The 27,753-nt window shown below is 40.6% G+C and overlaps 1 protein-coding gene across 1 annotated transcript in view; it reads left to right on the forward strand.

The window, feature by feature from the left end:
* The window catches only part of VWA3B (von Willebrand factor A domain containing 3B), a 210,124-nt gene that overhangs the window by 36,055 nt on the left and 146,316 nt on the right, over positions 1-27,753 (forward strand). The window contains exon 7 of the mRNA XM_008699794.2: positions 21,111-21,236. Coding sequence (XP_008698016.2) covers positions 21,111-21,236 — 126 coding nt within the window. The remainder of the gene's footprint in view (positions 1-21,110; positions 21,237-27,753) is intronic.

Here is a 27,753-nt window from a genome sequence, read left to right on the forward strand (position 1 = left end):
TTATGTCCCCCAGCAAGCTGCTGGCAACCACCATTCTACTGTCTGTTACTATGTGTTTCTATTTTTTTTTTTTTAAGATTCCACATATAAGGGAGATCATGATTTATCTTATTTCACTTACTGTAATGCCTTCAAGGTCCATCAGTGTCGTTGCAAAGACAGGATTTCCTTCTTTGTCATGACTGAGTAATATTTCATTAATGTATGTATTTCATCTGTGTGTCTAGCTACATCTTTCATCTTTATCCATTCATCTATTGCTGGACACTTAGGTTGTTTCCATGTCTTGGCTGTTGCGAATAATGCTGCACTGAATTTGGGGGTGCAGATACCTCTTCAAGATAGGGATTTCACCTTGGTTAAATTTATTCCTATGCATTTTATTATTTTTGATGATGAGATTTTTTTAAATTTCTCTGATTGTTTTGGGGTATAGCAATGCAACTGATTTTTGTATGTTGATTTTGTATCCTGTGAAGTTTACTGAATTTATTAGTTCTAATAGTTTTTTCGTGGGGTCTTTAGGGTTTTCTATATATAAGATTATATCATCTGCAAACAGAGGCAATTTTATTCCTTTCTGATTTGGATGTCTTTTTTTTTTTTTTTTTGGCCTGATTGCTCTGGCTAAGATTTCCAATACTTTGTTGAATGTGAGTGGTAAGAGTGGGAGTTCTTGTCTTCTTCCTCCTGATCTTGGTGAGAAAGCTTTCAACTTTTTATTGTTGTGCTTGATGCTAGCTGTGGGTTTGTTGTATGTGTCCTTTAATGTTGAGGTATGTTCCTGATATGCCCAATTTGTTGAGAGCTCATTTCATAGTTATTTTTCATGAAAGGATTTTGAATTTTGTCAAATGGAGTTTCTGCATGTATTGAGAGGATATATAAGTTTTTATCCTTTGTTCTGTTAACATGGTGTATCACTTTGATTTGTATGTGTTGAACCACCCTTGCATTCCAGGGAAAAATCTTGTTTGGTCATGGTGTATGATCCTTTTAATGTGCTGTTGAATTCGGTTTGGTAGTATTTTGTTGAGAATTTTTGCATTTGTATTCATCAGAGAAACTGACTCGTAGTTTTCTTGTAGTGTCCTTATCTGGCTTTGGTATTAGGGTAATGCTAGCCTTGTAAAATGAATTTTGGTGTGTTCTGTTCTCTTCACCTTTTTGGAAGAGTTTGTGAAGGGCTGGTATTAATTCTTTTATGTTTGATCAAATTCACCAGTGAAACCTTCTAGTCCTGGGCTTGTCTAGATTGAGAGATTTTTGATTACTGATTCAGCCTTCTTACTTATTATTGGTCTCTTTTTGGAATTTCTATTTCTTCATGATTCGGTTTTGGTAGGTTGTATGTTTCTAGGAATTTATCCATTATCCAGTTTGTTGGTGTTCATTTTAGTCTCTTATAATCCTTTGTATTTCTGTTGTGTCAATTGTAACTTTTCTTTCATTTTTGATTTTATTTATTGATTCTTTTTATCTTAGTCTAGCTAAAGGTTTATCAATTTTGTTTATCATTTCAAAAAACCTGCTCTAAGTTTTGTTCATCTTTTCTATTTTTATGGTCTCCATTTCATCTAGTTTTGCTCTGATCTTTGTTACTTCTGCTAAATTTGGGCTTAGTTCTTTCCAATTACTTGACGTATAAATTTAGGTTGTTCATTTGTGATCTCCCCCCCTTTAATATAGGTGTTGTTGCTATTAATTTCTCTCTTTGACTAGCTTTTGCTGCACCCCATAGATTGATACATATTTCCATTTTCATTTCTTTCAAGATATTTTTTTGGTTTCCCTTTGACTTCTTCTTTGACTCATTGGTTGTTCAGGAGTGTGTTGTTTAATTTCCACACATTTGGTAATTTTCCAGTTTTCTCCCATTAGTAAGTTAGTGAGTCCTTATCTATCAATAATTACATTAGCTCTAGTTGGTCCAAGATATAGGTCAAGTCGTGTTTCCTTATTGATGTTCTGTCTGGGTGATCTATCCATTGCTCAGTGTGAGATACTGTAGTCCTGTTATTGCATTGTTGTCTGTTTCTTCCTTCAGTTCTGGTAATATTTGCTTTAAATATTTAGGTACTCCAGTGTTGGATGCATACATATTTACAATTGTTATATCCTTTCAATGAATTGATCCCTTTATCATTATATAGTGACGTTCTTTGTCTCTTGTGACCAATTTTGATTAAAAGTCTATTTTATCTGATAAAAGTATAGCCACTCCTGCTTTCTTTTGGTTACCATTTGCATGGAATGTCTTTTCCCATCCCTTCACTTTCAACCTATATATGTCCTTAAAGCTAAAGTGAGTCTCTTATAGGCAACATGTTGTTAGATTTTGTGTTTTTTAAAGAATCTATTCAGCTGTTTTGTGTCTTTTGATTGAATAATGTAGTCCTTTTATGTTTAGTATAATTATCGATAGGTAAGGACTTACTATTGCTGTTAATCGTTTTCTGACTTTTAAAACTTTCTTTGTTCCTTTGTTCCTCTCTTACTGTCTTCCTTTGTGATTATTGTTTGTAGTAGTGTGCTTTAATTCCTTTATCTTTGTCTTTTGTGTAACTACTATAAGTATTTTTTTGTGGTTACCATGAGGTTTACATAAAATGTCTTGCAGATATCACAGTCTCTTTTAAGCTGATAACAAGTTACCTTTAATTGCATACAAAAACTCTACACTTTTACTTCTCTCCCCATATTTTATGCTATTGATGTCAAACTTTACATCTTTTTATATTGTGCATCTATGATAAATTACTGTCGTCGTAGTTATTTTTAATATATTTTTAACTTTTATACTAGAGATAGAAGTCATTTACATACCACCATCACACTATTACAACATTATGAATTTAATTAAATATTTACCTTTACCAGTGAGTTTCATACTTTTATATGTTTTTGTATTGGTACTTAGTGTCCTTTCATTTCAACTTGAAGAACTCCCTTTAACGTTCCTGCAAGTCTGGTCTAGTGGTGATGGATTTCCTTAGCTTTCATTTGTCTAGGAATGTCTTTATCTCTCCTGCATTTCTAAAGGACAGTTTTCCTGGATATAGTATGCTTGGTTGGCAGTGTTTTCTTTCAGCACTTTGAATATATTATTCCACTTCCTCCTGGACTGCAAGGTTTCCACAGAAAAATCTAATAGCTTTACAGGGTTCCCTTGTATATGACAAATCGTTTTTCTCTTGCAGCTTTCAAAATTCCCTCCTTGTCTCTGAGTTTCTACATTTTTATTATAACATGCATCAGAGTAATCTTCTTTGGGTTGATCTTGCCTGGGGTCCTTTGAGCTTCTTATACCTGATATCCATTTCTCTCCCTAGATTTGGGAAGTTTTCAGCTGTTATTTTTTAAAATCAATTTTCTGCCCCTTTCTCTTTTCCTTCTGGGCCTCCCATGGTGTGAATATTTCTTTGCTTGATGGTGTCCCATAATTCATGAAGACTTCCTTCACCCTTTCTTATTCTTTTTTCTTTTCGTTCCTCTAGCTGGTTAGTATCAAATGATCTGTCTTTGAGTTTGATGATTCTTCTGCATGATCAAGTCTGTTATTGAAGCTCTCTTGAATTTTCAGTTCCATCATTGTTTTCTTGTTTGGGGAATTCTACTTTGGTCTTTTTTTATGGGTTCTGTTTCTTTTTTCTTTTTTTTTTAAAGATTTTTTATTTATTTATTCGACAGAGATAGAGACAGCCAGCGAGAGAGGGAACACAAGCAGGAGGAGTGGGAGAGGAAGAAGCAGGCTCATAGCGGAGGAGCCTGACGTGGGGCTCAATCCCATAACGCCGGGATCACGCCCTGAGCCGAAGGCAGACACTTAACCGCTGTGCCACCCAGGCGCCCCTATGGGTTCTGTTTCTTTATTAAGCTTTTCATTTTGTTCATACATTATTTTCCTGATTTCATTGGATTGTCTATGTTCTTATGCATTTCATTGAATTTCTTTAAGATGATAATTTTGATTCTTTGTCACATATTTCACAGATCTCCATTTCTTTGGGGTTGGTTATTGGAATATTATTAGTTTCCTTTGGTGGTGTCATATTTGCCTGATTCTTTATGATCCATGTAGCCTTGTAATGATATCTGTAGTCAAAGAAGCAGACACCTCTTCCAGTCATTATAGACTGGTTTCCATAGGTACAAACCTCTATCTATTCCCTGGTCTGATGGGATTACCTCCAGAATCACAGTCATACTGGGTTAGAGCCAGTTATAAGATTACTGCTGGAGCTACAGTGGGTTCCACAATTAGCAGGTGTGTATGGATCCTCTCTAGTCCCTGGGTGAATGGAACTGTGTCCAGTACCTTGTTTAGTAGGGTGGCACTGGGACAAGGATCCTCTTCAGGATCCACAGTTGGGTCCTTAGACAATACGCCTATTACTAGGTGCATGGTACGTGTGGCTCCCACCAGGTCTCTGTGAGGACTGCTGCCTGGTCACTGGATGAGTCCCAGCATGGGCAGGACTAGCCCTAGACCATGGTGGAGGAGCTAGAGCCAAGTATAGGGCTCTTTCAGGATCTTCTGAAGTGAAGACAGGAGTGTCTTCTTCTGGTTTTCTGGGCTGGCAGGTCTGCCAGGCCTGCATCTGTGATGTGGTTGGAGCCAAATATAAGGCCCTTCAGGATCTCTGGGGCACAGCTGGGAGTATCTCCTGCTGGGTCCCTGTGTCAGGATGACTGTTTACAGACTGCAGTTGGGAGGGCCTGGAGCCTAGTGTAGGACTCTTTCAGACTGGAGTATCTCCTGCTGGGACTCTAGACCCAGGGTGGCTGGCATACTGGTTATGAAGGGTCTGGAGCTGAGTATAGAGCCCTTTCTGGATCTCCAAGGGTCCAGCCACAAGTGGCTCCTTCCTGGTCACTGAGTCAGCAGGCCTGCTTGCAGACTCTCACTGGAAGAGGACTGGAGCCTAGTATAAGGCCCTTTCAGGATCCCTGGGGGTGCAGACTGGATTGTCTCCTGCACAGTCCTTGTGCCGGCAAGACTATGCATCATGGCTGGGATGGGCTGGAGCCCAGTTATAGGGCTTTTTTAGAATCTACTAACTGAGTTTGGTGGGTTTACCTCCAGGGGCTTCTGGACCATGGCCAATAGGGACTGGAACCACTTCATGGGCTACTTCAGGGTCCATAGCCAGGATCAAGGTCAGTGTGTCTATTACCTACTACTCTGCATGACTCCTGGTCCTTGAGCATATGGGCATATGGTGCTGATGACAGGACCAAATCAAATGAGGCTGTAGCTGAGTCCTCAGTGGGTATAGAGCTGTTTCTGTTTTGGTGTCCAGGACCATGGTCAGCAAATCAGCAGCATTGGTTCTGTCCTGTCTTCTCAAAATGGCTCTTCTCAGTCTCAGACTATGCCAGCATTTCACAATCTCTTACCTGGATCCCAAAGCTCCCGTGTAGGTACTTTTGTCTGTGGATTGATGCATGTTGGTTATTGGTGGGGATATGATCGAGGGACATCTTATTCAGCCATTTTGCTCCAAAGCCGCTTAAGTCCTAAGATATATCTCAGTGTCGACTGCTGTAGTTGATATTCCCTGGTATACAGTGTGCCCTTTACATATGGAGATCTAAGACTTCTATTTCAGGCAAGTTTCCTTGAATTAGATCTTTAAATATTTGTTCTGTTCCATTGTTTTATTTATTATTATTTTAAAATATAAATTACTTATTATTTTCAAATTTAAGGAAAACTTAGCCATTGCTTGGTATGTGCCAAGTACTATTCCAGCCTCTTATCAAATCTTAAGTTACTTAATCTTTATAACAACCCTATGGAGTAGTTACTATTATTCTGTTCATTTTAGTGATGAAGAAACGAAGACAAAGTGGTTAAGAAGCTTCTCCAAACCATATAGCAGACAGAACCAAGATTCAGACTCAGTTTATTCTCTTAACCTTTGTACCATGCTGGTTTTCTTCTTCAGGGACTCATTTTATGTGTAAAGTATAATACATTTCCATTGACTATCATATCTATCATTTCCCCTCTAATATCTTATTTTTATATTTTATTTATTTAATCCCTCTAATATTTTAAAAATACTTCTGTTTGTGTTCACCTTCTCTGGTTTCTTACAATGAGTTCCATAGTATATTTTCTTCATTGAATTTCCACCAGTTTCATCTTCTGTGATTTGTTTTCTTCTTTCCTGAGTTTTCATATTTCATTTCTTCCTATTTCTTGCCATCTTACTCTTGAGTTGTTGTGTTTCTGCTTTGTTTTCTTCCTTCATGGAGATGATGGCTTCATATATAATTTTTAATTCATGGTGAAATATTGATCATAGTTTTCATGTGTTCTTGATAGCATTTTTGTGAGCATTACTCATCTCTTAATAGCTTTGCTGCTTTTTTTTTTTCTTATGGTATCCTTGTTTGGATGCTGTGTGCTAGCTTCCTTTTTATTATTCACCGTTGAAGGGAGTTAAGATAGGTATCTGTAGTCAGGTCGTATGGGAGGTAGTGTAGGGAGGGGTCTGTGCTTCACAACTCAGAAGCTGGCTTCTCTACTGCTCAGAGAGAGAGGTTCCTACAAATAAGTTTGTTCTGGATGACACTTTGTGAAGCCTTACCTCTTTTGCCTTTCTAAACCAAATAGACTTTTGCTACTAGTCCTTGTCATTGAGGTTCCAGTATCCAATGTTGCTCACCCTTGACTTTGGGTGGGCCCCCCACTTTCTAATACCTGCCCCAGGTCTCTGGACCACTACAAGTACACTTTCTCTTGCTTTCTTCTGAACAGCTTCTGCCCATCTCAGCTGCTCTGGATGTTATTTTTATCTCCTAATTTGACAGAAGAAGGCATATGTACTTTCTTTTCTTTTCTTTTCTTTTTAAAGATTTTATTTATTTATTTGACACAGAGAGCACAAGCAGGGGGAGCAGCAGGGAGAGGGAGAGGGAGAAGAATGCTCCCCGCTGAGCAAGGAGCCTGATGTGAGGCTTGATCCCAGGACCCTGGGATCATGACCTGAGCTGAAGGCAGACACTTAACCGACTAAGCCACCCAGGAGTCCCTGTGTTTTCTTTTTTCGTTCTCACCCCCCACCCCCAAAAATAATTTCTAGGAAAAAGAAAAGATATTGAATTATATAGTTGTGTTTATTCTGGAAGTAAAGACTAAGTCTGGAATGTTCAAAGACGTATTAAAGTGAGTAAAACCAACATGAACCTGATGTCTTCATCTTTTGTGTGAGGTGGACGGTGTCTTTCACTTTTACTTGTCACCCATGTATGTGTCATGCATGATGTTGCCACTCACTATATTTACATAAAATTAATAAAGTATCATTTGAACGCTTAGCCCATCTATTATCAAGTTCTCAAATTCCAAAATATCTTTCAGTAGGTTGGCATAAAATTCCGGTGTTTTAAAGAGAATATAATTTGTAAATTTTAAAAAATAACTTTTTTGGTCTTTTTTTCTTCCACTATTTCTTAGAAACCGTGATATATCACTTCTAATTATTGGATGAGAGTGATGAAGTGTACTAACCTGCTTCATGGTTAACTCTTGTCACTTTAAAGGATCTTTTCCTAAAGTGATTAAAGCTGATTGTGTGTGTGTGTGTGTGTGTGTGTGTGTGTGTGTGTGTGTTGTTAAGTGCATTATATACATTGCTTCATTTAATCCTCACAATTATGTGAAGTGAGTGGTATTATTACTCCAGTTTTCCAGAAGAGAAGTAGCCTTGGGGTTATTTTTTGAGGTTGTATGACTGGTAAGAAGCAGAGCAGGAGGTCTGAGCCCAGGCTGTCATAAACACTCTGCTGTCCTGCACTGTGCAGACATAGTGTAAATAATTTGGGAAATACAGAGAAGAAAGGAAAAGACACATTATTGCCACCCAGAGATTTTCACTCTTGAGCATACTGGTGTATTTCCCTCCAGTCTTCTTTATTGTATACTTAGAACAATTAAAGCATCACTATCGTATTATGTACCACTGTGAATATTGCATTTTTTCCTTAATATTATAACAAGTATTTTTCCACATTCTTACAAAACTTCTGTAAGTGATGTTAAAAGATACATAGTACAGTTGACCCTTGAATAACGGGGGTTAGGAGCACCAACCCCTGAGCAGTGAAAAATGCGCATGTAACTTTTAACTTCCCTGAACTTAACTACTAATAGCCTACTGTTGACCAGAAGCCTTACTGAGAACAAAAACTGTTGATTCACGTTTTTATTTTATATGTATTACATACTGTGTTCTTGTATAAAGTAAGCTAGAATAAAGAAAATGTTTTAATATCATAAGGAAGAGAAAACACGTTTACAGTATTATACTGTATCAAAAAAATATCTGTGTATAAGTGGACCCACATTGTTCAAACCCATGTTGTTCAAGGGTCATTTGTACTTCATTAAAGTGGTATACTAGAATTCTGTAAATCGCTTCTTGTTGGACATTTGAGTAAGTTTGATTTTTTTTTTTTTTTGCTATTAGAAATAATACAGCACTTTTTCTGTGTGGTATATTTCCGCCTGTATTTTAGACTTTTTTGGGGAATAGATTTCCATACTGGATCACTGTGTTTGAACATTTTGGGTTAGTCTCTCACATTTATTTGCTTTCTAAAAACTGTTTTAAGATGATGTAACTCACATCAACAGTCCCATTTCATGGAACCTGCATTAGCATAAAAATAGTTATCTCATTTCTATTTGAATTTCCTTGATGAAGAAATTAATATCATAAGTAATGATAAGTAGTGGAATTGGACATTTTTGTATTTAACTTCTTTTATGAATTTTCTGCTTGTCTTTTGCCCATTTATTTGCTGGGGTCTTGTGTTTCTTATCACATCGTGAAAACTCTTGGTATATTAATCATTAACTCATCAGTATTATTACTTATTGATAATTTATCCTAGTTATTGTTTTCATTTTGGCAATCATTTGTATGCACCCTTAAAATTTGCATAGCAAGTCCTGTCCCTAAATCCTGTAGCTCCTTTGTGATTCCAAAATGGCCTGAGTTGAAAACGAATACAAAGATCTTTTTGGGCCCTCTAGATTTGTTTTTGAGGTGTGGTGTAATGTAAGAATGTAAACAGATTTTTTGTTACATACCTAACAGCTGAATTCACATCATTCACTTATGGACCTTTACCTTTCTTTGCTGATGTATGTGGCTTCCCTTCTAATATAATGCATTCCTGGGCTTAGACTTGCTCCTGGCCCATCTACTCTGCTTAATTGCCCTTCCTTGTTCTAGTCTTCCCTTTCTGGTGATGACCTTTCGACATTAATTTGTTTTGCATTCTACCCTGTATATTTACCGTAGGTGTGAAAAACGGATTTGCTATTATCCAAATAAATCTTTATTTCTTGTGTTGCCGAACTGCATCTTCTGAGGGGAGAGCACGTGCATGCTTGGTTTCTGTGCCACATGATTCAGTGAACACTTGTTTTCTCATAATATCCATGGACATTTGAAGGTTTTTATTTTTTGTCCCCAAAACATTTTTCTTCTTTCCTTTCTCTTTTTTTCTTTTCTCCACTCCTCCCCCCATACTGTTTATTAGTACAGTTTTGGGGAGGTCCACTGGTAACGATTTGAAAGCAAAACAAAAGATTGAGCTGTATCAGTGGTTTGCTTACTACAGTTTGTGTATTAAAGCCTTAAAAAATTTTGGAACAATAACGTGGCATTTTTACCCATTATCAAGTAGAGATGTAAAAGGCTGTAATTATTCTCTAAAGTTTCCAAAGTCATTTAGAATGCTCCGACTTCAACTAGCAGAGATTGGATAAACTAGATACACTGCTACAAATTCTGATTTCATCTAATTTTGACATTTGATACTTGCGGACAGGTAGATATTTGTAGGAATCTGCATTTCTCGTAATGGGTTTAAGAAATACATTGTAATCATCTGCAAATAAGTTAATTACGCATAGATTTTTACCAACTTTTAGGCTTTGGATTTTGGGGTAATTTCTTACGTCAGCCTCTTCCCCTAAAAAAGTAAAAACTAGTTGTAGGCTGAGAGCAATTTTGTCTTGTTTCTTGCTTCATTGCAAAGACAACAATTGGTAGATCATGTATAGTCCTTTATTCTGTGCTTGCTTTGGGTTCTTGTATGTACAGTAATTCCTTGGAAGAATTTCCCTCCACACCGGTTTTTCCTGTTTAATTTTTCCAGGACTGTTCTCTTCAGGTGTTGGAAAGCTTTTCCATTGTTTTGACAGAGGCTGCTTAGGGTGGTACGTTAAATAGCACATGGCATTTTAAGTTGTTCTTACATTGCCATTACCTCCCAAGAGCTTAAGGTCAATCTTCTTTGACTGTCAAGAATATTTAGAGAGAGGACAGGAAGGGGACTAGAGTTCATGTCACCTACTGCGTCAGCCCTGCTGAGCACTTGTGCAGATGGTGGTGGCTGCCCTCCTCACGGATCAAGAGGAGATTGCCTCTAACCCTGATTCTGTGGCCAGGTGCTGTCTAAAACCTTCCCCCGGGTTTGTTTTATGGGAGAACTTTTATGGGAGGAGGCATATCCTTTTGTTCCCCTTGCCCTCTGAGATCCCGCGGTTGCCTGCACTGTGTCTGGTTTTCCCCACATTAGCCTGGGTGAAAATTCAGCTCCTCTGTTTATTCCCTTCTACTGCCCATCTCTCACAGTCTTCATTAGGTGTGACTTGTCATGCTACTGACCCTCTGGAGGTCGAGAAAAGACCGACACACATCCTCCCTGGCTTTTCCCTTCTCTGTCTCCTTTTACCTTCTGAAGCCCCCCACCGTTTCTTTTCAATCCTAATGATGTGTATCTTGTAGTTGCGGTTTTTTTGGGCTTCTCGGACCTGCTGGTTTATAGTTTCCATCAAATTTAGAAAGATTTCAGCCATTATTTCTTGATCACAGTTCTCTGGTCAACTGCAGTTTGGTTCATCTATGATGGACTTGTCCTTTTTTTAACTAGCATTATCCAGGATATATTCTTATTGTAGTGAATAATGTGAGCACAAGAGCCAAGCCAAACCGTGCAGCCATGTTTAGGGGCCCTGCTCACGTCATGACCACTAACATTCCATTGACCAAAGCCAATTACATAACTAAGTCCCTCATCAATGGGATGGGGAGGGAAGTAAATTTTTGCTGAACAGTAACAAAAGATATCCCAGTCTTTTGTTTTTGTATGGTTCTTTTTTGGCTCTGGAAAACAGTGTCTACTGGAAAGTGAATTAACTTTGGAATCATACCTGGATTCAAACCCTAGTTTTGCCCCAACTACTCGTGTGACCTTAGCAAGTTACTTAACCTTTCTAAACTATGTTCCCTCAGTTGTAAAAATGGTAATGATAGCATTTACCTCATATGGATTTTGGGAAAATTAAAACATGTAACACACATGGAAATGTTTAGTACAAAATTGGCATTCAATTAGTGTTAGTTTCCTTTTGAGATTCCAAGTGGGCTTTTATTGTAGACATTGGTTCTAGGAAGTAAAACAGTCTGACAAGATACAAAAACCTCTGTCATAAAGAATATTTTTAGAATAGGCATGATACTGGCCAGTTTATTTTCATTCACAGTGATGGATGAGAATTGGAATTTGGATCCAGGAAGTGAATACTGTACTGTTCAACTATATCCTGATAGGAGGAAGGTCCATTTTCAAGGTTGATACTAGGGGTGGGCCTCCTTCAGGAGTACCCATTCTTTTCCTAGAAGTAGGAAGTAGGATTATACTGTGGGGCCTTTTCTGGGCATGACTTTCTCCTACTTCCCTATTGTCAGACTGGGCTCAGGGAGGAGCTTGAATGGTGCAAGAATAGTTTTAAATTGGATGTGGTAGTTTTTAGTTCTCAGAAGCTTTCATGTAGATTGTTCTGGATGGGGTCTGGGTTATTGCTCTTTGGGGAAGGTGTTTTCCAGGGACTATATCTTTAAGGGGTACAGTCCTAATCCTGTGAGGAGCTGGCTACTCCTTAGGTTGTGAAAGCCCTGTGGGCCTAGAGTGAGGGGTCTATTCCATTGTTTGAGGACTCCCTTTTAGGAGGGAAAAAGGCTTCTGATCTCTTGGGTTTGGAGCAGACCTCGTCTTTGATATTGGTTTTCTCTTCTTGTTTTATCCTTGAAAAATTTAATTAAACTGAAACTGTAAATACAGAATAGGAAAATCATGTTAAAGAAAAAAGGGCACTCAAGGGCCTGGCATCAGACTAAAGAAAGGAAAGAATTTCGGCATGGATGTAGCTATCCTGGGATCTAGGCTGATTGGGGATGTGGACAGTGGGCTTATTTTAGATGGTCTCTGATGTCAAGCTCTTCCGAATCGGAAATTCAAGGCACTCCTGTGGTAGAATGAGCATCCAGGCTGACAGCCATGGTCAGAGCTCTGAGCTCCCACTTCAAGCCAGAGGAGGAGGTGGAGGAGGAAGAAGAAGAGGAGGAAGGAGAGGAGAAAGAGGAAGAGGAGGAGGCAAACTGCAGACACTTGGGGCACAATTGTAACTTCAACATGTTCCATACATACAACCAAAAGAGCTACGAGCTCAGGACCGTCTCATGGTTCCAGGAGGTCAGGGTTGGGCAGCACGGCATCATTCACGTATGCCTATATCCATGTCAGGCATCACTGATGGATTCATCATCATCCTTCCCACTGAGCAGTACTGCCCTGGGCCCTCCACATTGCTCGCTGGCCAGCCCTGAACAGCAGAACTACAGACAGGGTTCACTGCACTTACCACCATATTGGCTCTTGTCTCCAAGAGAAAGACTTTTCAATGAATAAATAAAAAGGAGTATCAGGTAATAGGAAAGGGTACTGTTTTTCTGAGAGTGTTTTTGTTTGTGTCTGGTATTCCTGGCAAAATGGTGCTAGAAAAGGTGCTCAGATCAGCTAGTTTTATCCTGAAGTCCAAATATGGTGTAGCTGTAAAAATTTGGCTGATTCTACCTTTGGAAGCTGTACTTTTTTGCGTGTGTTGGTGGAGATAAATGCATGAACTGAAACTAAATATTATGAAACCAAATTTTATTTACTTTAAGATATGTTCGGGCTGTTAGGCTTGGAGAGAAAAAAATAACCAAGTTGTGTTCTTGGAAGGCACTTCCGATCTTTAATTAGATATTTGAAGTTTACAGGCCCATCACTCAGGCTTGGCATTGCCTCTTAGTTTCTAATCTCTGATTTAATTTAGAAGCACTGATTGTAACTTACTGACAGCAGGAGGCTCTCTCAGAGGTCTTCCTTCTCCTTAGAACTCAGTTCAATTCAATGGATGGAGCTGGACCAGCTGCACTTCCAAAATTGTTGCCACATTACAGTTTTCAAGGCTGAAGGACTTTAATTATCTCCAGAGTCCTGCTCCTTCCAATAATGGTTTGCCTTGAATTTCTGTGAGACAGGGGTCTGGTTAGTTAACAACCATTTGTTCAACACCTTCTGTGTCTTTAGAGACTCACGAGGGCCGAGGAAGAGATTCTGAAGGAATAAAAGACACGGTTCCTATTCAGGGAACCTCAAACTCTTAGAATATCAATTATGCTTCTGCTTGGTGATTTAAAAGTTGCTCCTTGCCACTGTGACTCCAGGAGCCCAGTTTAGGGTTTAAGAATTTCCCACCTCCACCTCCACCCTCTTCTTCCCTACACCTGGTATGTGTGAAGGTCTACTTTTCCTAACCAGAGAGTAAGACACTTTCAGGGCAGGGAACCCCTGTATTCCTTCCCCCGTAGTGGGTTTATATCCTGGGTTCCTTGCTATTTTCAGCTCCTTTTGCAGAATAGCCTGTCACCAGGTTGCCTCCACTGCTCACTGTAGTCCTTTCTCAGCATGGGGCAGTGATGGGCTCAGCCCAGTTCTTTGGTCACCAACACAGTCCATCTTTTAGAATCCCACTGAAATAATTGAGTGGGTCCAGACATCTTGAATCACCTAACAAAACATATGGCATAGAGAAATCCCTCAAGAATCTCTTAAAAATTAAATTGAATTACTAAATAAAAGAGCCGGTGTCAATTTCTGATTACCTTTGAATAAACTTCCCCTGATTTGAGGGCACATTTGCCTTTGAAAGTCAGGCACTGTGCTGAGCTCTGGAGATACAGTGATGAAAAAGGAAGTCCCTCTCCTCAGGAAGTTTATACTCTGGAACAGCCTATTTGGAAGTGTCTGCCAACTGTCAGGGATGTACCAGGGAGAGTGGTTATAAAAACAGATAAACATAGTTCTGTCTTCAAGGAAATCACAGTTGGATAAGGGAGACAGACATGCAGATAGCAGAAGTCCCACACTTGAGAGCTCTCAGAGCTACTAGCCCCATGAGGCTGTGCTGTGGGTGACTGCCAATCCCAGTGTAGTCAGTTGCCAGCTAAGCCAACAGGTGTGCGTTGCTGCCTGCCAGAATCTCATAGTAGGCCCTGGCCTTGGAGATCAGCTCTCCAACCATCATCACCTACAGATCAGAATTACAGGCTGGGTGCTTTCCATCCCAGGAAGAGATGAGTCTATAAGCCCCTTGAAGGAAACTAAAAGCAACCAACACCTAACAGATGAGATTTGCTTATGTAGATCTTGTGTTGTGATCATTTACGAGGATACACAAGGACAGTGTTCCAGTGTGGAAAGAGAATGGGCAGCTTTGGAGACAGACAGACCTGGGTTGAATCCTGACTGCACTCCTTATTAGTTGGGTGGCCTTGGCTAAGTTTCTTAATTTCTCTGAACCACATTTCACTCCTCTGTAAAATGGGGGTGATGATCCCTACTTATGTGATCGTTGTGAGAGTAAATGAGGCAGTGTGTTTAAATGCCCAGTGCAGTGGCTGGCACATAGTGTGGCTGGCACATAGTAGGCACATAGTAAATTTTAGTTTTCCCCTCTTTCTCCTTCTTGATGCATCAGCAGGAGGCTGACATTATAAAATATATCTGATCTAAAATAAACAGCACTGTTAGAAATAGTGGAATGTAATGAGCCCTATCAGTGAGAATGTTCTGGAATGGGTATCTAGAAAGTGGTATGTCATGGATTCTCCAGCACTTTGAAGGGGAAAAAGAGCTCTGACTTCTTTGGAGAGCACTTCTTTAGGGCAGGAATAGGGACATCAGGGTATTAGAATATTGTTCCCAGAAATGACTCAACTTTTTTTCTCCAAGAATATTTTGTATAGAAATAATTCGTTTACATTCCCGTCTCACCTGTTAGACTAAAGCTTTGCAAAATTTTGTTGTAAAAGTATCACTGGTATGGTTTTGGGAGTACAATTTCCTGGAGTCCCCTCCCGCCCAACTCAGAATGAGTCTGGGGTATGGCGTAAGAGTTTGTACTTTGATAAGCACATTGGGGGGTTCTGACACAGGTTCTGAGGACCACAGTTTGGGCAGACTACACTGGAGTGAGAGCCCCTTAAAAGCTTGGACTGTTTCCTGTTCATTCTGTATTTCCAGTGCTCAGATATAATAAATATTGATTGAGTTTGGTTGAATAAATGAGTGAACAAGGATCCTCTAAGAAGATGTCCTATTGAGAAGAGGATATTTTAAAATAATTGGATTCCTGGGCCCTAGGTCAGTGTCTTGTGAGTTTGAAGAAAATAATTAGTCTGCTTAAACTTGTGACTGAGACCCAGTCCCTAGTAGCCCACATGACCCATTTCATAAAAATGGGCTTTTGTTGAGGACAGGAGGTTGAGCAGATGCTAGTGTGGGGTTGTTCCCTCAAAGAGTAGCCCTAGCCTTACTGTTTCTCTGTTGATTCAGGGTTGGTTGACAGAAATCAGGGAGCAGCTCTGTGACCATCTTGCACTCATTTCGTGCATTGTAGGTCCCTTAGAACCAAAAAGAAGTTCAGGCTTTTTTATGATGGAAAAGCTGAAAAACAACAATTTTAACAAATTTTCTCTAAAGGGAACTCGTAAGTTCCCCTGAATTTACCATTTCATTAAAACACCTCTTGATTTGGTGCCTTTTAAAGGGTATCGCCTATTTTAAATAGAACAGATTTATTGAACCAAACTTTATCCATGGGCATTTTGGACATTCTGTAGATATTTCTTCTTTATCCCTGTGTCTTTATCACCTGCTTGCCCAGTGGCACCCAGAGCCTGGTGTCATCCTTCCTGCTGAGTTTGGTGGAGAATAGTGATGACTTATATTCAAGTTTTCTAGGCGAATATTGGATGATTAGACTGCATTACATTTGTACTTTACAATGTTCCACTTAGAAGAGAGACGCCCCAGGAGATAGTATCACACCTACTTATTAAGAGTTGCCCACACTTGGTATTTGAAATTACTTTTAAGACATCATGGCCCTTGTGAAATATTCATTGCTCCCGGAAAATGCTAGACGTTTATCCAGATGGTGAAATGACTCTATTTTCTTTAAATTAATTAGTTGTTGATTTCCACAGGGCGACTGAGTGCAGCTGCACATGCACCTCAGTGGTTGGGGCGGTGGGGCTGGATCGAGCCAGAAGGTATTCAATGACCTCTCACCACCAAAACAGCTTAATATATAATTTAGCACAAGTAACCGGGGATTTTCCATTACAACAAAAACTACTGATTTTTCACCACTTGCAGTACCTTTATGGATGTCGTTGCCCCCTTTCACCAGACCCTTATTATAATTTTAGCTCTCTGGGGATTTTAGTGCCCTCATAGTTTAGTCAAAAAAGACACACACACACACATTGTATTGGTTTCTGTAAATAGAAGCATGTGCTGCCTTTTCCTGAAAATGCTGCCTTTTGATAGTTTTCTTCAGTTCTTTTAGATCCTCACAGCTGAGCAGGAGTTTAGGGCTCCAGAAGACAGCAGTCTCTATCCATCTGGGTCAGTTCTGCACTCAGCAGTCCTGGGCAATGGGGAAGGGCCACAGACAGATGAGTCCACAATGGGACTAGGGAGGAGTCTGGGATTTAGGGTTGCTGATGGTGCTTTTAGTTTCTGGCTTGCCCTCTCCCTGTGCTGCATTAACTTGTCCTGGGACCAGTGTCACCCCCTAGCTGCTTTTTGAATTGCCTTTCCCCTCCTGCCCTTGGGATGCTAGTGTTTCAGATACATGGGGGGACCGTTGTGTCGCTGTGGCAGGAGGATCTAAAAGGAAGGGACTTACTGCTTGAGGACATGTCATTGTTAATGTCTGGAATACCTAGGGCATAGTCATATGCTCAAATGATGTGGGTCTGTTTTATACCACTCAGAAGAGTTTCTTGCAGTGTTGGGACCTGTCAATCCTAAAGCGGGGCAATTCCCCGAGGAAAGAATGTATCTGGTGCTCGTTGTTTCTTTGTAATAAGGACAATAAAAAGAAGGAAGGATAAGAATTCTTGCTAAAAACACTGGCTCTTGTGCTAAGTGCTGTGGAGGATACAAAGAAAGACAAGACATTGTCCCTATGTTCAAGATGTTTACAATCTAGTGAGCAAAGTCAGCCCATGCGAACATAAGCAGTAATCCAAGCCCGCGCGCTCACACCATAGGAGAGTTTTAGACCACAGCTCTTGACAGCAGGATGACCGGGCACACACTGCTGAGTGGTGAGCTATGTTGTAAGCAGCTGCGTACTAAAAATAAAGCATCGTGTTTGTGAAGGATTGACTTAAATTAGACTGGATTCAAGGTCATGCAAATACTAGTTCACCATCACCGGCTGATGCTTCTTTGTCCTCCTTGAAATTGGTGGTTGGGGTGACAGGCAGCCAGGAATTGCATATACCGTCAGCGTATTTAAGGGAGGAGGGGGGACCTGCGAGTGTCTTCTGGCAGCAAAAGGACTGAGAACAGTGGTTGTGGCTAATGCCTTCGATGGGATTGAGAAGGAGCTGGAGGCAGATCACTGTTTGCTGAGCCAACCTTGATGGTGGAGGCTGGACAGTGCCTTGAAAGAAGGGTGGGGTGAGTGCAGTGGAGGGCTCTGAGTTTTCTGATGGTGAAGAGAGTGGCGACCAGGGGCCCTAGAGGGCTGGGAGGACAGTGCCCTGATCAGGTGGCAGAGCATTAGAGGGACATTATGGGGCCTTGAACCCTGGACTGGATTGCAACACAGGGAGCAGGGCCCTCAGCACTGGCAGTGCCCATCCACCACGTAGTAAGTGCTTGACAAATATTTGCCAAATGAATAATTAATGAATTGGACTCTGACAACTAGACTTTATCCTGTAGGTGAGACATGGAAGATTTGACAGGGACGTGGTGTTCCCCTGACGTATCGAAACATATCTGACCAGGGGCTCATTTCATTTGTTAAACCAGCTGGTCTGAGAAATCAATACCGGGTGCTAATGAAAAACAGCAGCTTAATGTGACATCTTTCCCAGCTGGTGTCAGAATTGTGTGAGCCTCCAAATTGCTACCTCATGGCACACAGGAGATATCAGGACTACCAAGGAGGGGGACGTTTGGGCTGAAAGATTTTGTAGTTTGTCTGGGATGTCTCTTTGAGGAGCCACATCCTGCTTCTGTGCACAGCAGATCTTGGCTGGCTTGTCCCCTGATGATCAAAATACCTTGATGCTTCCTTGTGGTTTTGTCTCCTCTGTGGTTTAGCCTGCGGCAACTCAAATTCACAGAGCTCTCTGAATACTGGGATTTCCTGGGCCTTGTCTTCCGCCCTCTAGGTTTTCAGTAGGCTGTCTCCTTGGGTTGCAACTGTCCGATACCCCAGCGAAGTCCCTTAGAAGTGACTCTGATAAAAGTGGCAGCCCTTCCTCACTGCCTGTACAATAATGAAATAAAACCTCTACGTCCTAAGTTTCGCTTTCTCTTGCTCTACAGTTTTTCTTGTTTTGTTTTTAAAGCAAACCTGGTTATATGGACAGCTTTGAGTTGTTTTGCTTCCTGATCACCAGCAGAGGAATCTGTAGCTGCCTAATTATAATGACTAACCCAGTGTATTGATAATCTAGTTACTACCTGCACAGGGAGCATGCTGTCACTTGCTGCCCCTTAAATACACTCCTGGTTCTGGATCATCAAGACCAATTCTGTTTTCTTGAATTTTTCCTTTGTTGCTGACTTGTGGTTCACAACCTCTTAAGGTACTTTTCGCAAGTCTGGGGAAAACGGAAAGCCTTGACTGATTCGAAACTTTTAAAGAGAGGATTCTGCTACTTGACAGCTCTGTGCTACAGTAAGCAGCTGGAAGTCAGGTTTGCTTTTACGGTAGTCAGAAAGTCCCTTGGGCTTAAGGTTTGCTTTTGGCAGCAGGTTGCGATATCTTTGGAGTTCCAGCACGGAGCTAGATACACACCATGTTTCACTCCTTGGGCTATCAATGGCTGTGAGGAGCCACGGTGGCCCTCCATCTCTGTCAGGGCTTGTCATTTGCTTCTTTATGAATACAGCTTTTAATACTCTCTCACTCCATCTGGCCAGATTCGGGAGGGCCAGATCCCTGGTATCCCTTTACTTCTGCCCTGCCCTTCTTGACTACATTTGAAAGTCAGAAACATCGACTATGGTCTGCCCTGGTGTGTCCTGGTGGCTTAAGGCTAGTTCTTTCACCCTGGATAGATGAGTCTCCTGGGGCAGCCCCTAGACCTGATGGTGGTCTCTCATTCTCTGTGGGTATAGGATCTTAGGCATCAGTGGAATATTACATAGATGGGCTTGGTAAGTGGGATCTCAGTAGCAGCTAGGGGAGGGGGCTGCAGGGACCCTCTATAACTATCCATTTCTTCTCTCAGGCAACTGTGCAGGGTGCCAGAGTTGGTATAGTCACACCAACTTGGGTTTGACTCCCTGCTCTGACACTTACTGACAATGTGACCTTGGACAACTCATTCTGCTGCAGTTTCTATACAGCTGTAGAATGAGGACAAGAGTAGAATTTGCCTGCAGAGCTGTGGTAAAGAGAAAGAGATAATGTTTAGAAAGGCCCAAGCACGATACCAACCACAAAGCAGGTACCCTCAAAGGTATTTATCATTAGAGAGTTTGGATTAGCTTACTTTAATGATAACATCGTCAGTGTTCTCTGAGCTGACTGTATACAGTCTGTGAGATTGAATTAGTTGCTTTTTTTAAAGCTTTTTATTAGAATGGAGTTTTTAAAACTAGAGAATATATCTGCTAAATTCTTGTTACTACAACCATGTTAGAAGCAACCCCAGAGCAGTCCCTGTGATGCCTTGAGTAGTACCCGACCAGTGGCTGGGCCCATGGATGCCACTGAAAATGGGAGGTTCTCTTGTGGCCTCTTGGAGTCACCGTTGCCTCGTGTGCACAGACCGCTTTAGTTGAGAGCTGTGTGGAGATGATGGTAGGCTTACATACATTTTAAAGAAATAATAGAGATACCCAGGTGCTCTTTCCCCAGTTTCCTCTATGGTAGCATCTTGCAAAACTATAGGACATTACCACGACCATCACATTGATATTGATGTCAAGATACCACCACAGGATCCCTTGTGTTGCACTTCTGTGGTCATGCCCATTTCGCTCCTGCTCCTACACCCTCCTTAATCTCTGGAAACTACTGATCTGTTAGGGCGTGGACCTCTTACCCGTAGGATAACATTTTATTGATTGATTGATTATGAGAATGAGATTAATATCTATATTAAGAAGCCATATCATTTTGAAAAAAATGTACAGCCAAACCCTTAACCAAAGGGTTAAGCCTAACCCTTAATGAGACAGCAGAGATCCAGAAAAGGAGGGCAAAGGATCATTTCTTACATTAGGGGAAAATAAATACTGTGAAGGTGGTTTTCAGAGAAGTGGGAAATCTCAGCTTAATCAAGAAAGGTTAGGAATTATTACTTTCATATACAACTGAATTTCTCTTCCTCGCCCTGGCTTTTATTAGGTGATTTTGAATAATTTTATTCTATATCTTATTTGAGTATTATCAAGAATTCATCTTAAAATATTATAGCTGCTACAAATATTTATAAAGATTTATTGCATCCTAAAGTCTGCATTTATGATTTCTTGAGGTGACAGCACTTCCTTGGGGATTTTAGTTCTGATTCTTAGATTAGTGGGGAAAGTGGAATTTGAGGTTCAGAAATGTTCTAGAAACTTGTCTGGGGTGTCTCAGGCCTCTGGGACTACCAGAGTGTTCTTGGGCCTGCCATAGCTACCCACTCACTCTGTGTTTCTCTTCCCAGGAGCTGGAGTCAGAGAGGACGTGTTTCTCATTTGGAGGGAGATGGAGGAAGCCTGCAGCACTCTGACCCAGATCCAGAGGCTGGTTGCTGAGCCACCCAAGTCCGAGGTGGCCCCAATAGACCATGGTGGGTGCTGTTTATGTTCATAGTGTAAGAGTCGTTACTGTTACCAGTTGGGGATGAAGGACTGTTTCCTGAGGAGTTCTTCCAGAGTTGTGCTGTGGTTTGTATGTGCGTGTATATGTGAGTGGGAGTGTGTGTGTTTGTGCGCGTGTGTGTTTGTGTGCATGTGTGAGATTGTCCAAGAAAAACCAGTTGGTCAGGAAAGTGGTAACTATTGCTAGGAAAAAGAGGCCTCGGTGTAGAGCTGGGCTCAGTGACGACTATAACACGGACAAGTGGGGATTTGTAGCCAAGGCGCAGGGTGGGGTTGGTGGATGGAAAATTGCTAAGAGGAAACATCAGGGGTAAAGGGGGATTCTGGCTGAACCTACCTGACAGGATTCTGGTTGAAGGCAGGCCAGGGTGACCAGATATTACCTGGGGTGGAGGGCTTTGAGGAATTTGATCAGATGTAAAGGCTGGGGGATTCTGGCTAAACTGAGTTAGTAAGATTTTTGCTAAAGTTAGATGATTCAGAGACAAACATGGAAATCCAAAGATGAAGGCCTAGTTGAGAAGAGAATTCAGGAACCTGAGTTTGAAGTGAGAAAGTCCTGGTTGCAAATCCCAACTCCACCGTTAGGCATTAACTCGAATTAATCTCTTTAAGCTTTAGTTTATTCTTCTGTTAAGTAATTCTATCCGTCTTGAGAATAGAGGATTAAGCCAAATAATGTAAAGATTATTTTGTAAAGATTAAGTAAAATAATGTATGCTTTGCACCAAGCAAGTATTTGATAAATGTTAGCTCACTCTTTCCCCTTTCACAGTTAGTGAGTTAGTATACTGATTCTCCTTTCTGAATTCTTGAGTTAGTAAGTGATTTTCCTCTGTAGGGCACTGGTTTTATTTAGGGCCTCTCTGGTAATAATGGTAGTTAACACTTATAGCACATACCTTACATGGCGAGCCCTGTGCTAGACTCTTCACAGTATTCACTCATTTAATGCTTCCTACAATCTTACAAGATAGGTGCTACTATTATCTCCATTTAGGTTAAGTAACTTGCCCAAGGCCACAGAACTAGAAGTGGTGAAACCAGTATCAAAACCTAGTTCCTCAGTAAAAGTACCCAAGTCTGGCTTTCACCCCAGACATTCTGACTGAATCCATAAAGTATGTGGTCTGGACATTGAGGGTTTTGAAAGCTTCCCAAGTGATCCTAATGTGCAGCAAAACTTGGGAACCTTTGCCAGGCTGTATTGCCTCCTGGTACCCTGCCTATATTACAGAGGTGTCAATGTGGGAGGAGAGCAAGGAGCCAGACCAGCTGGGGCAGGGATGCAGTTGAAGAGCAGAAGTAGGGGAAGGACACGTGTACAGGGAGGAGGAGGTTAAAGGCATGGGCAAATTTGCCCTGTGCAACCTGATAAATTCCTGGTGACAGTGACTTTTTACTGTGACTGGGTGTCCAGCTGTGGGTGTGGGGCCACACAGCTGCAGTTGCTTTGCCAGCTCTCCAGGGTCCCCAAGGAGGGGCCTAATCGGGCTTGTCCAGAGGGGCTGCTCATTTGTAGTGACACGGTACTTAATGTGAACCCAAAGAGTCCTCTGTCATCCTGAGAGAATGAAAATGAAGCAGGGGGCCTGGGGCTAAAGTCAGCATCCATGCTACACAAAGAGAACGGTGATCCTGCTGCTCAGGTGTTTGGGGGAGTACAGTGGACTGAATTGTTCCCCCAAAGTTCATGTGTTGAAACTCTAACCCCCAATGTGATTGTACGAGGAGATAGGGCCTTTAAGGGGGTAGTTAAGGTTAAATGAGGTCATAAGGGTGGGACCCTAATCCAGTATGACTGGTGTCCTTATAAGAAGAGGAGGAGACGCCAGAGACCTCTCTCTTTCCACGTGTGCACAGAGGAAAAGCGATGTGAAGACACAGTAGGAAGATGACCATCTACAAGCCACAAAGAGATGCTTCACCAGAAACCAACCCTGAGGGCACCTTGATCTTGGACTTTCAGTTTTCAGAACTGTGAGAAAATGAATTTATGTTGTTTAAGCCACGCAGTCTATGATAATTTGTTGTGGTAGCACAAGTAGACTAAAATAGGGAGTATTTAAATTTGGGATAGTTAGTCTTGAGGATTAACAGAAGGTTTTTAGATGCTCTTCCTAAAGGAAACAGAAAAGCTATTGGCCTCAGTAATTGATAGAAGGATAGATCATCGTCCCTTTATGTCAGTCTAGTACAAATACACACACACACACACACACACACACACACACACAAAACTAAAAACTAAACACTTTCAAAGATGCTTCAAGTATACTATTTCTATTTAAAAAGCAAAATTTGGTCAGGACCTTTCCACTGTTGGATACTCATGATATCCAACTCATGATACTTGAAACTTTTGTAACCTTGCTTTGGCCTCAGAGACCACATTTGGAGTGTCTGAACTGCTCCTGTTGCCGCCCACAGCACAGTGTTATTGAAGCAGAGGAGGGTCTGCTTTATGTGAAGGCAGAGCCATTCTCTAAGTTTGGCTGCCCAAGGCCTGCAAGGCCAAAGGAGATAGCATAGCCATCTGGAGGGGGATGGGTTAGGATGGAGAAGGTCAGATGGGCTGCCATTGCATGTGAAACCTTCATGTGAATTAGACAAAGTCTATCTTCTTGGGCATAGCACCCCTTCATGCCCCCTGGGTTAGGTGCACTGGTTCAGAGACCAGCTGGCATATGGTTACCATAGGCCAGGAGGGCAATTTCTGGCAGGGATGACTCATCAGCCTGATGCTTAGGATAAGAAGATGGTGAGGCTAGATACTCATAACTGATAATTTTGACCTCTTTTAATTACCAAGAGTAGGACATGAAAATTCTCTGGGGGAAAAAACAGACAAAAATATATGAAATAATGGTTTTTAACCAACTGAGCCACCCAGCATCCCTGAAATAATGGTTTTTAAAGACACTGGACACCCAAGCAATGAAGGCCAGTGATCCCTGAGATACAGGGAATATCCAAGGTGATCTCTATGATTTATCTCAACCTAATGCTTTGACAGAGTTTCTAGGCCATGGTGTAGGGAGAAGAATCCCAGGTGGAGCACAACAAACTTCTGATTCTGTGAGGCAGAGCTTAGAGTCCAGGGAGACCAAGAAATCTAGATTTTGTAGGACAAATTACCAGGGAGGAGAGAGGTACATGGAGAGAGAACTCTGGAAATCTGTAGAGGCCCCCTTGAAAATTCAGCTCAGTATGGAGGAACTCTTTCATGTGGGAAGATTAGCTGAGGCTGGGGAAGATCCACTGGGAAGCATTAGGAGGAAAAGCCTTGGTGCTCACACAGGGCCAGGAACAGTACCTGTTCTTAACAGCCATAGTGGATAATTCATAACTCATGGGGCACCGGGTGGACTGCTTGGGAAGGTCTTGCCTCAGTAATGGGGAATGAGTAGCATTCAGTGGAGCTCTGGGCCCTCCTAGGAAATCATCAAAGCAAGACATGAAGGAAAGAACTCTTTATAGGTAATGAAACTGCATCTCAGAACAAGGTTCCAGAATATTTAAAAGAATACTAAACCAGTAGCCAACAAGGTGAAATTCACAATTGGCTTCCAATCAGAGATTACTAGGTGTGAAAAGAAGCTGGAAATGTTTCCCTTAATAATCTATCAATCCAATCCAGACTCACTGGGAACTGATATATTAGGCTTGGCAGAAAAAGAAATTCAGTTATTATAACTGTTTCATATGTTCAAACATTTAAGTAGAAAGAGGAATGATTTTTTTTTTTAAAGGAAAATGTTGAACTTTAAGAGATGAGAAACTTTTAGGGAAGAAAATATCTTAGATGAAGACATGCTGAATGGAATCAATGGGCCGATTAGACATTGCAGGGGGAAAGATAAGTGAACTTGAAGACACAGCAATAGAAACTATTCAACATGAGACACTCAGAGAAAAAGAATAATACACAAATAAAAACCAAACAAATAACAAAAGAGCATCATTGAGCTTCAACTGGCCAAAATATACATGAAGATGGAATTTCCAAGGAGAGGAGAGAACGGGGAACAGAAAAATATTGGAAGAGATAAAGATGGAAAAATGTCCAAGTTTGGTGAAAACTATAACTCAGATCTAAGAAGTTCAATGGATGCCAAGTACAAGAAAATGAGGGAAAGTATACCAAGGGACATCATAATCAATTTGCTCAAAACCAATAATACAGAGGAAATCATAAAAGTAACTAGAGGAAATAGAAGAAATGTTATATACAAAGGAATAAAGATAACCATGACATTAGAATTCTTGTTGCAAGTGAGAAGATAGGGGAGAAACATTTATTTTTCCTTTCAGTACTTTAAATTTTCAACCTAGAATTCTATAATCTATATCTTTCAAAAATAAAAAGGCAAAATACAGATGTTTTCAGATATACGAAAGCTGAAAGAGCTTTTATCAGCATATCTGCACTTCAAGAAATATTAGAGGAAGCCCTTCAGGCAGGAGGATAATGATATTTTTAAATGGAAAAATGAATGGAAATAATCAAGCTACAAAAAAGAATAGAGAACACAGGAGATAACTACATGAATAAATATATAATATTTTTCTGTTTAGATATCTTTAAAGCACAATTGACTGTTTAAACAAAAATAATATGTGTACTGTGGGGTCTATAACATACATATAAGTAAAATGTATGACAACGATAACATAAAAGCAGAAGAGGAATAACAGCATTTTAAGTTCTAAAGATGAACAACCCAAATGTCCACTGACAGATGACTGGATAAATAAACAGTGGTATGTACATACAATAGAATATTATTCAGCCTTTAAAAGAAAGGAAATTCTGACACAGGCTACAACATGGATAAATCTCAAAGGTGTTATCATTAGTGAAATAAGGCAGACACAAATGACGAGTATTGTATGAGTCCACCTATATGAGGTGCCTAGAAGAGTCAAATTTATAGAGACAGAAAGTAGAATAGTGGTTACCAAGGGTTGGGGGCAGTGGGGAATGGAGAGTTATTATTTAATGGGTAAACAGTTTCCGTTTGGGATACTGAACAAGTTGTGGAGATGGATGGTGGTGATGGTTGCATAACAGTATGAGTACTTAATGCCACTTAATTGCATTCCTGAAGAAGGCTAAAATGATAAATTCTATGTTATATATGTTTTACCTCAGGTTAAAACAAAAACAACACACCAGTGCTTTGCAAAACAAAACAAAACAAAACAAAACAAAACAAAACAAAACACAAATCCAGGAAGGGAGAAATGGAAGTATGCTATTATAAGGTTCTTATACTGTGCTTGAAGTCTATAATGTTAATTGAAATTAGGGCATAATATATTGAAGATGTTTGCTGTATACCTAAAGTAACTACTAAATAACAAAACAAGCCAACAAAGGAGATAAAGTAGAATTAAAAATACTCAATCCAAGATCTGTCAGGAGGGAAAAAGAGAGCCAAGAACAAATAGAGCCAATAGAAAACAAATTGGCAAGATGATAAATATAAACTTAACCATACATATATCAAGGTGTATCAATTTGTACACTTTAAATGTGTGTGGTTTGCTGTATGTCAGTAATACCTCAGTGCAGATGTAATTAAGTAAAAGAGGAGGATGTGGATCACTCCCGAGGTGCTGAGCTGTTCAAGAGATATTGGTGTTAATGCATCTGAGAATTCTGTGTGGGTGTGTTTGAGTGTGCCAGGTATGACTCTCAAATGAAAAGATGGCTTTTCTCATAAAACGTTCAAGAATTTGTCCAGGTTAGGGAGACTTGACTCTTCTTCGGGTGATGCTGCAGCTCATCATTTCAGGAGCTCCTCACTTGTAATAACCTTCATGGCCATTTTATTACTCACTGGAGATAATAAGTCTAATCATGTCGTGTAGTCATGCCAAGATTGGACTCTCAATATTTGGTTGGTTCAAAATATGAAACTCAATGTCAAATGACAAGGAAGGGGCTAGAGGCACACTGAAGCCCTACAGGCAGTTCGAACGAAGAGCTCTACAGGAGTTTTGAGCACATGGAGAGGGGGGCAATGCTCGTTTTTATTATCATTGTATTAAACCACCAGCCAGATGTCTCTGTTGTCATAAGTTGTGGTGAAGTACACAGATTTGGAATTAGAAAGATATTAATCCTGGCTCTGCCCACTCCTGTGTGACACTTGGCAAGATATTTATTATCCGTGCCTTGGTTTCCTTATTTGCAAAATTAGGATGATAATGATAATACCTACTCCACAGGGCAATTGTGAGACTTAAATGAGTAAATACACGTAAAACATTTAGAACTATGCTGTCACATAGTTAGAAGGTAATGATGTCTACCAAAATGTTAATCCATTTATTTTTCTTTCATTTATTGACTGCTTACTATATGTAGTTCTGTGCTAGATGATGAGTATCATGGTAAGTAAAACAGACATGCAATGGGCACTCGTAAAGCAGCACCTTGTGCCATTTCTTGCTTGGTGAGATGTGCACATGGAAGTA

This window comes from Ursus maritimus, unplaced genomic scaffold (genome assembly GCF_017311325.1).
Source record: "Ursus maritimus isolate PB19 unplaced genomic scaffold, ASM1731132v1 scaffold_6, whole genome shotgun sequence".
Taxonomy (NCBI): Eukaryota; Metazoa; Chordata; class Mammalia; order Carnivora; family Ursidae; genus Ursus; species Ursus maritimus.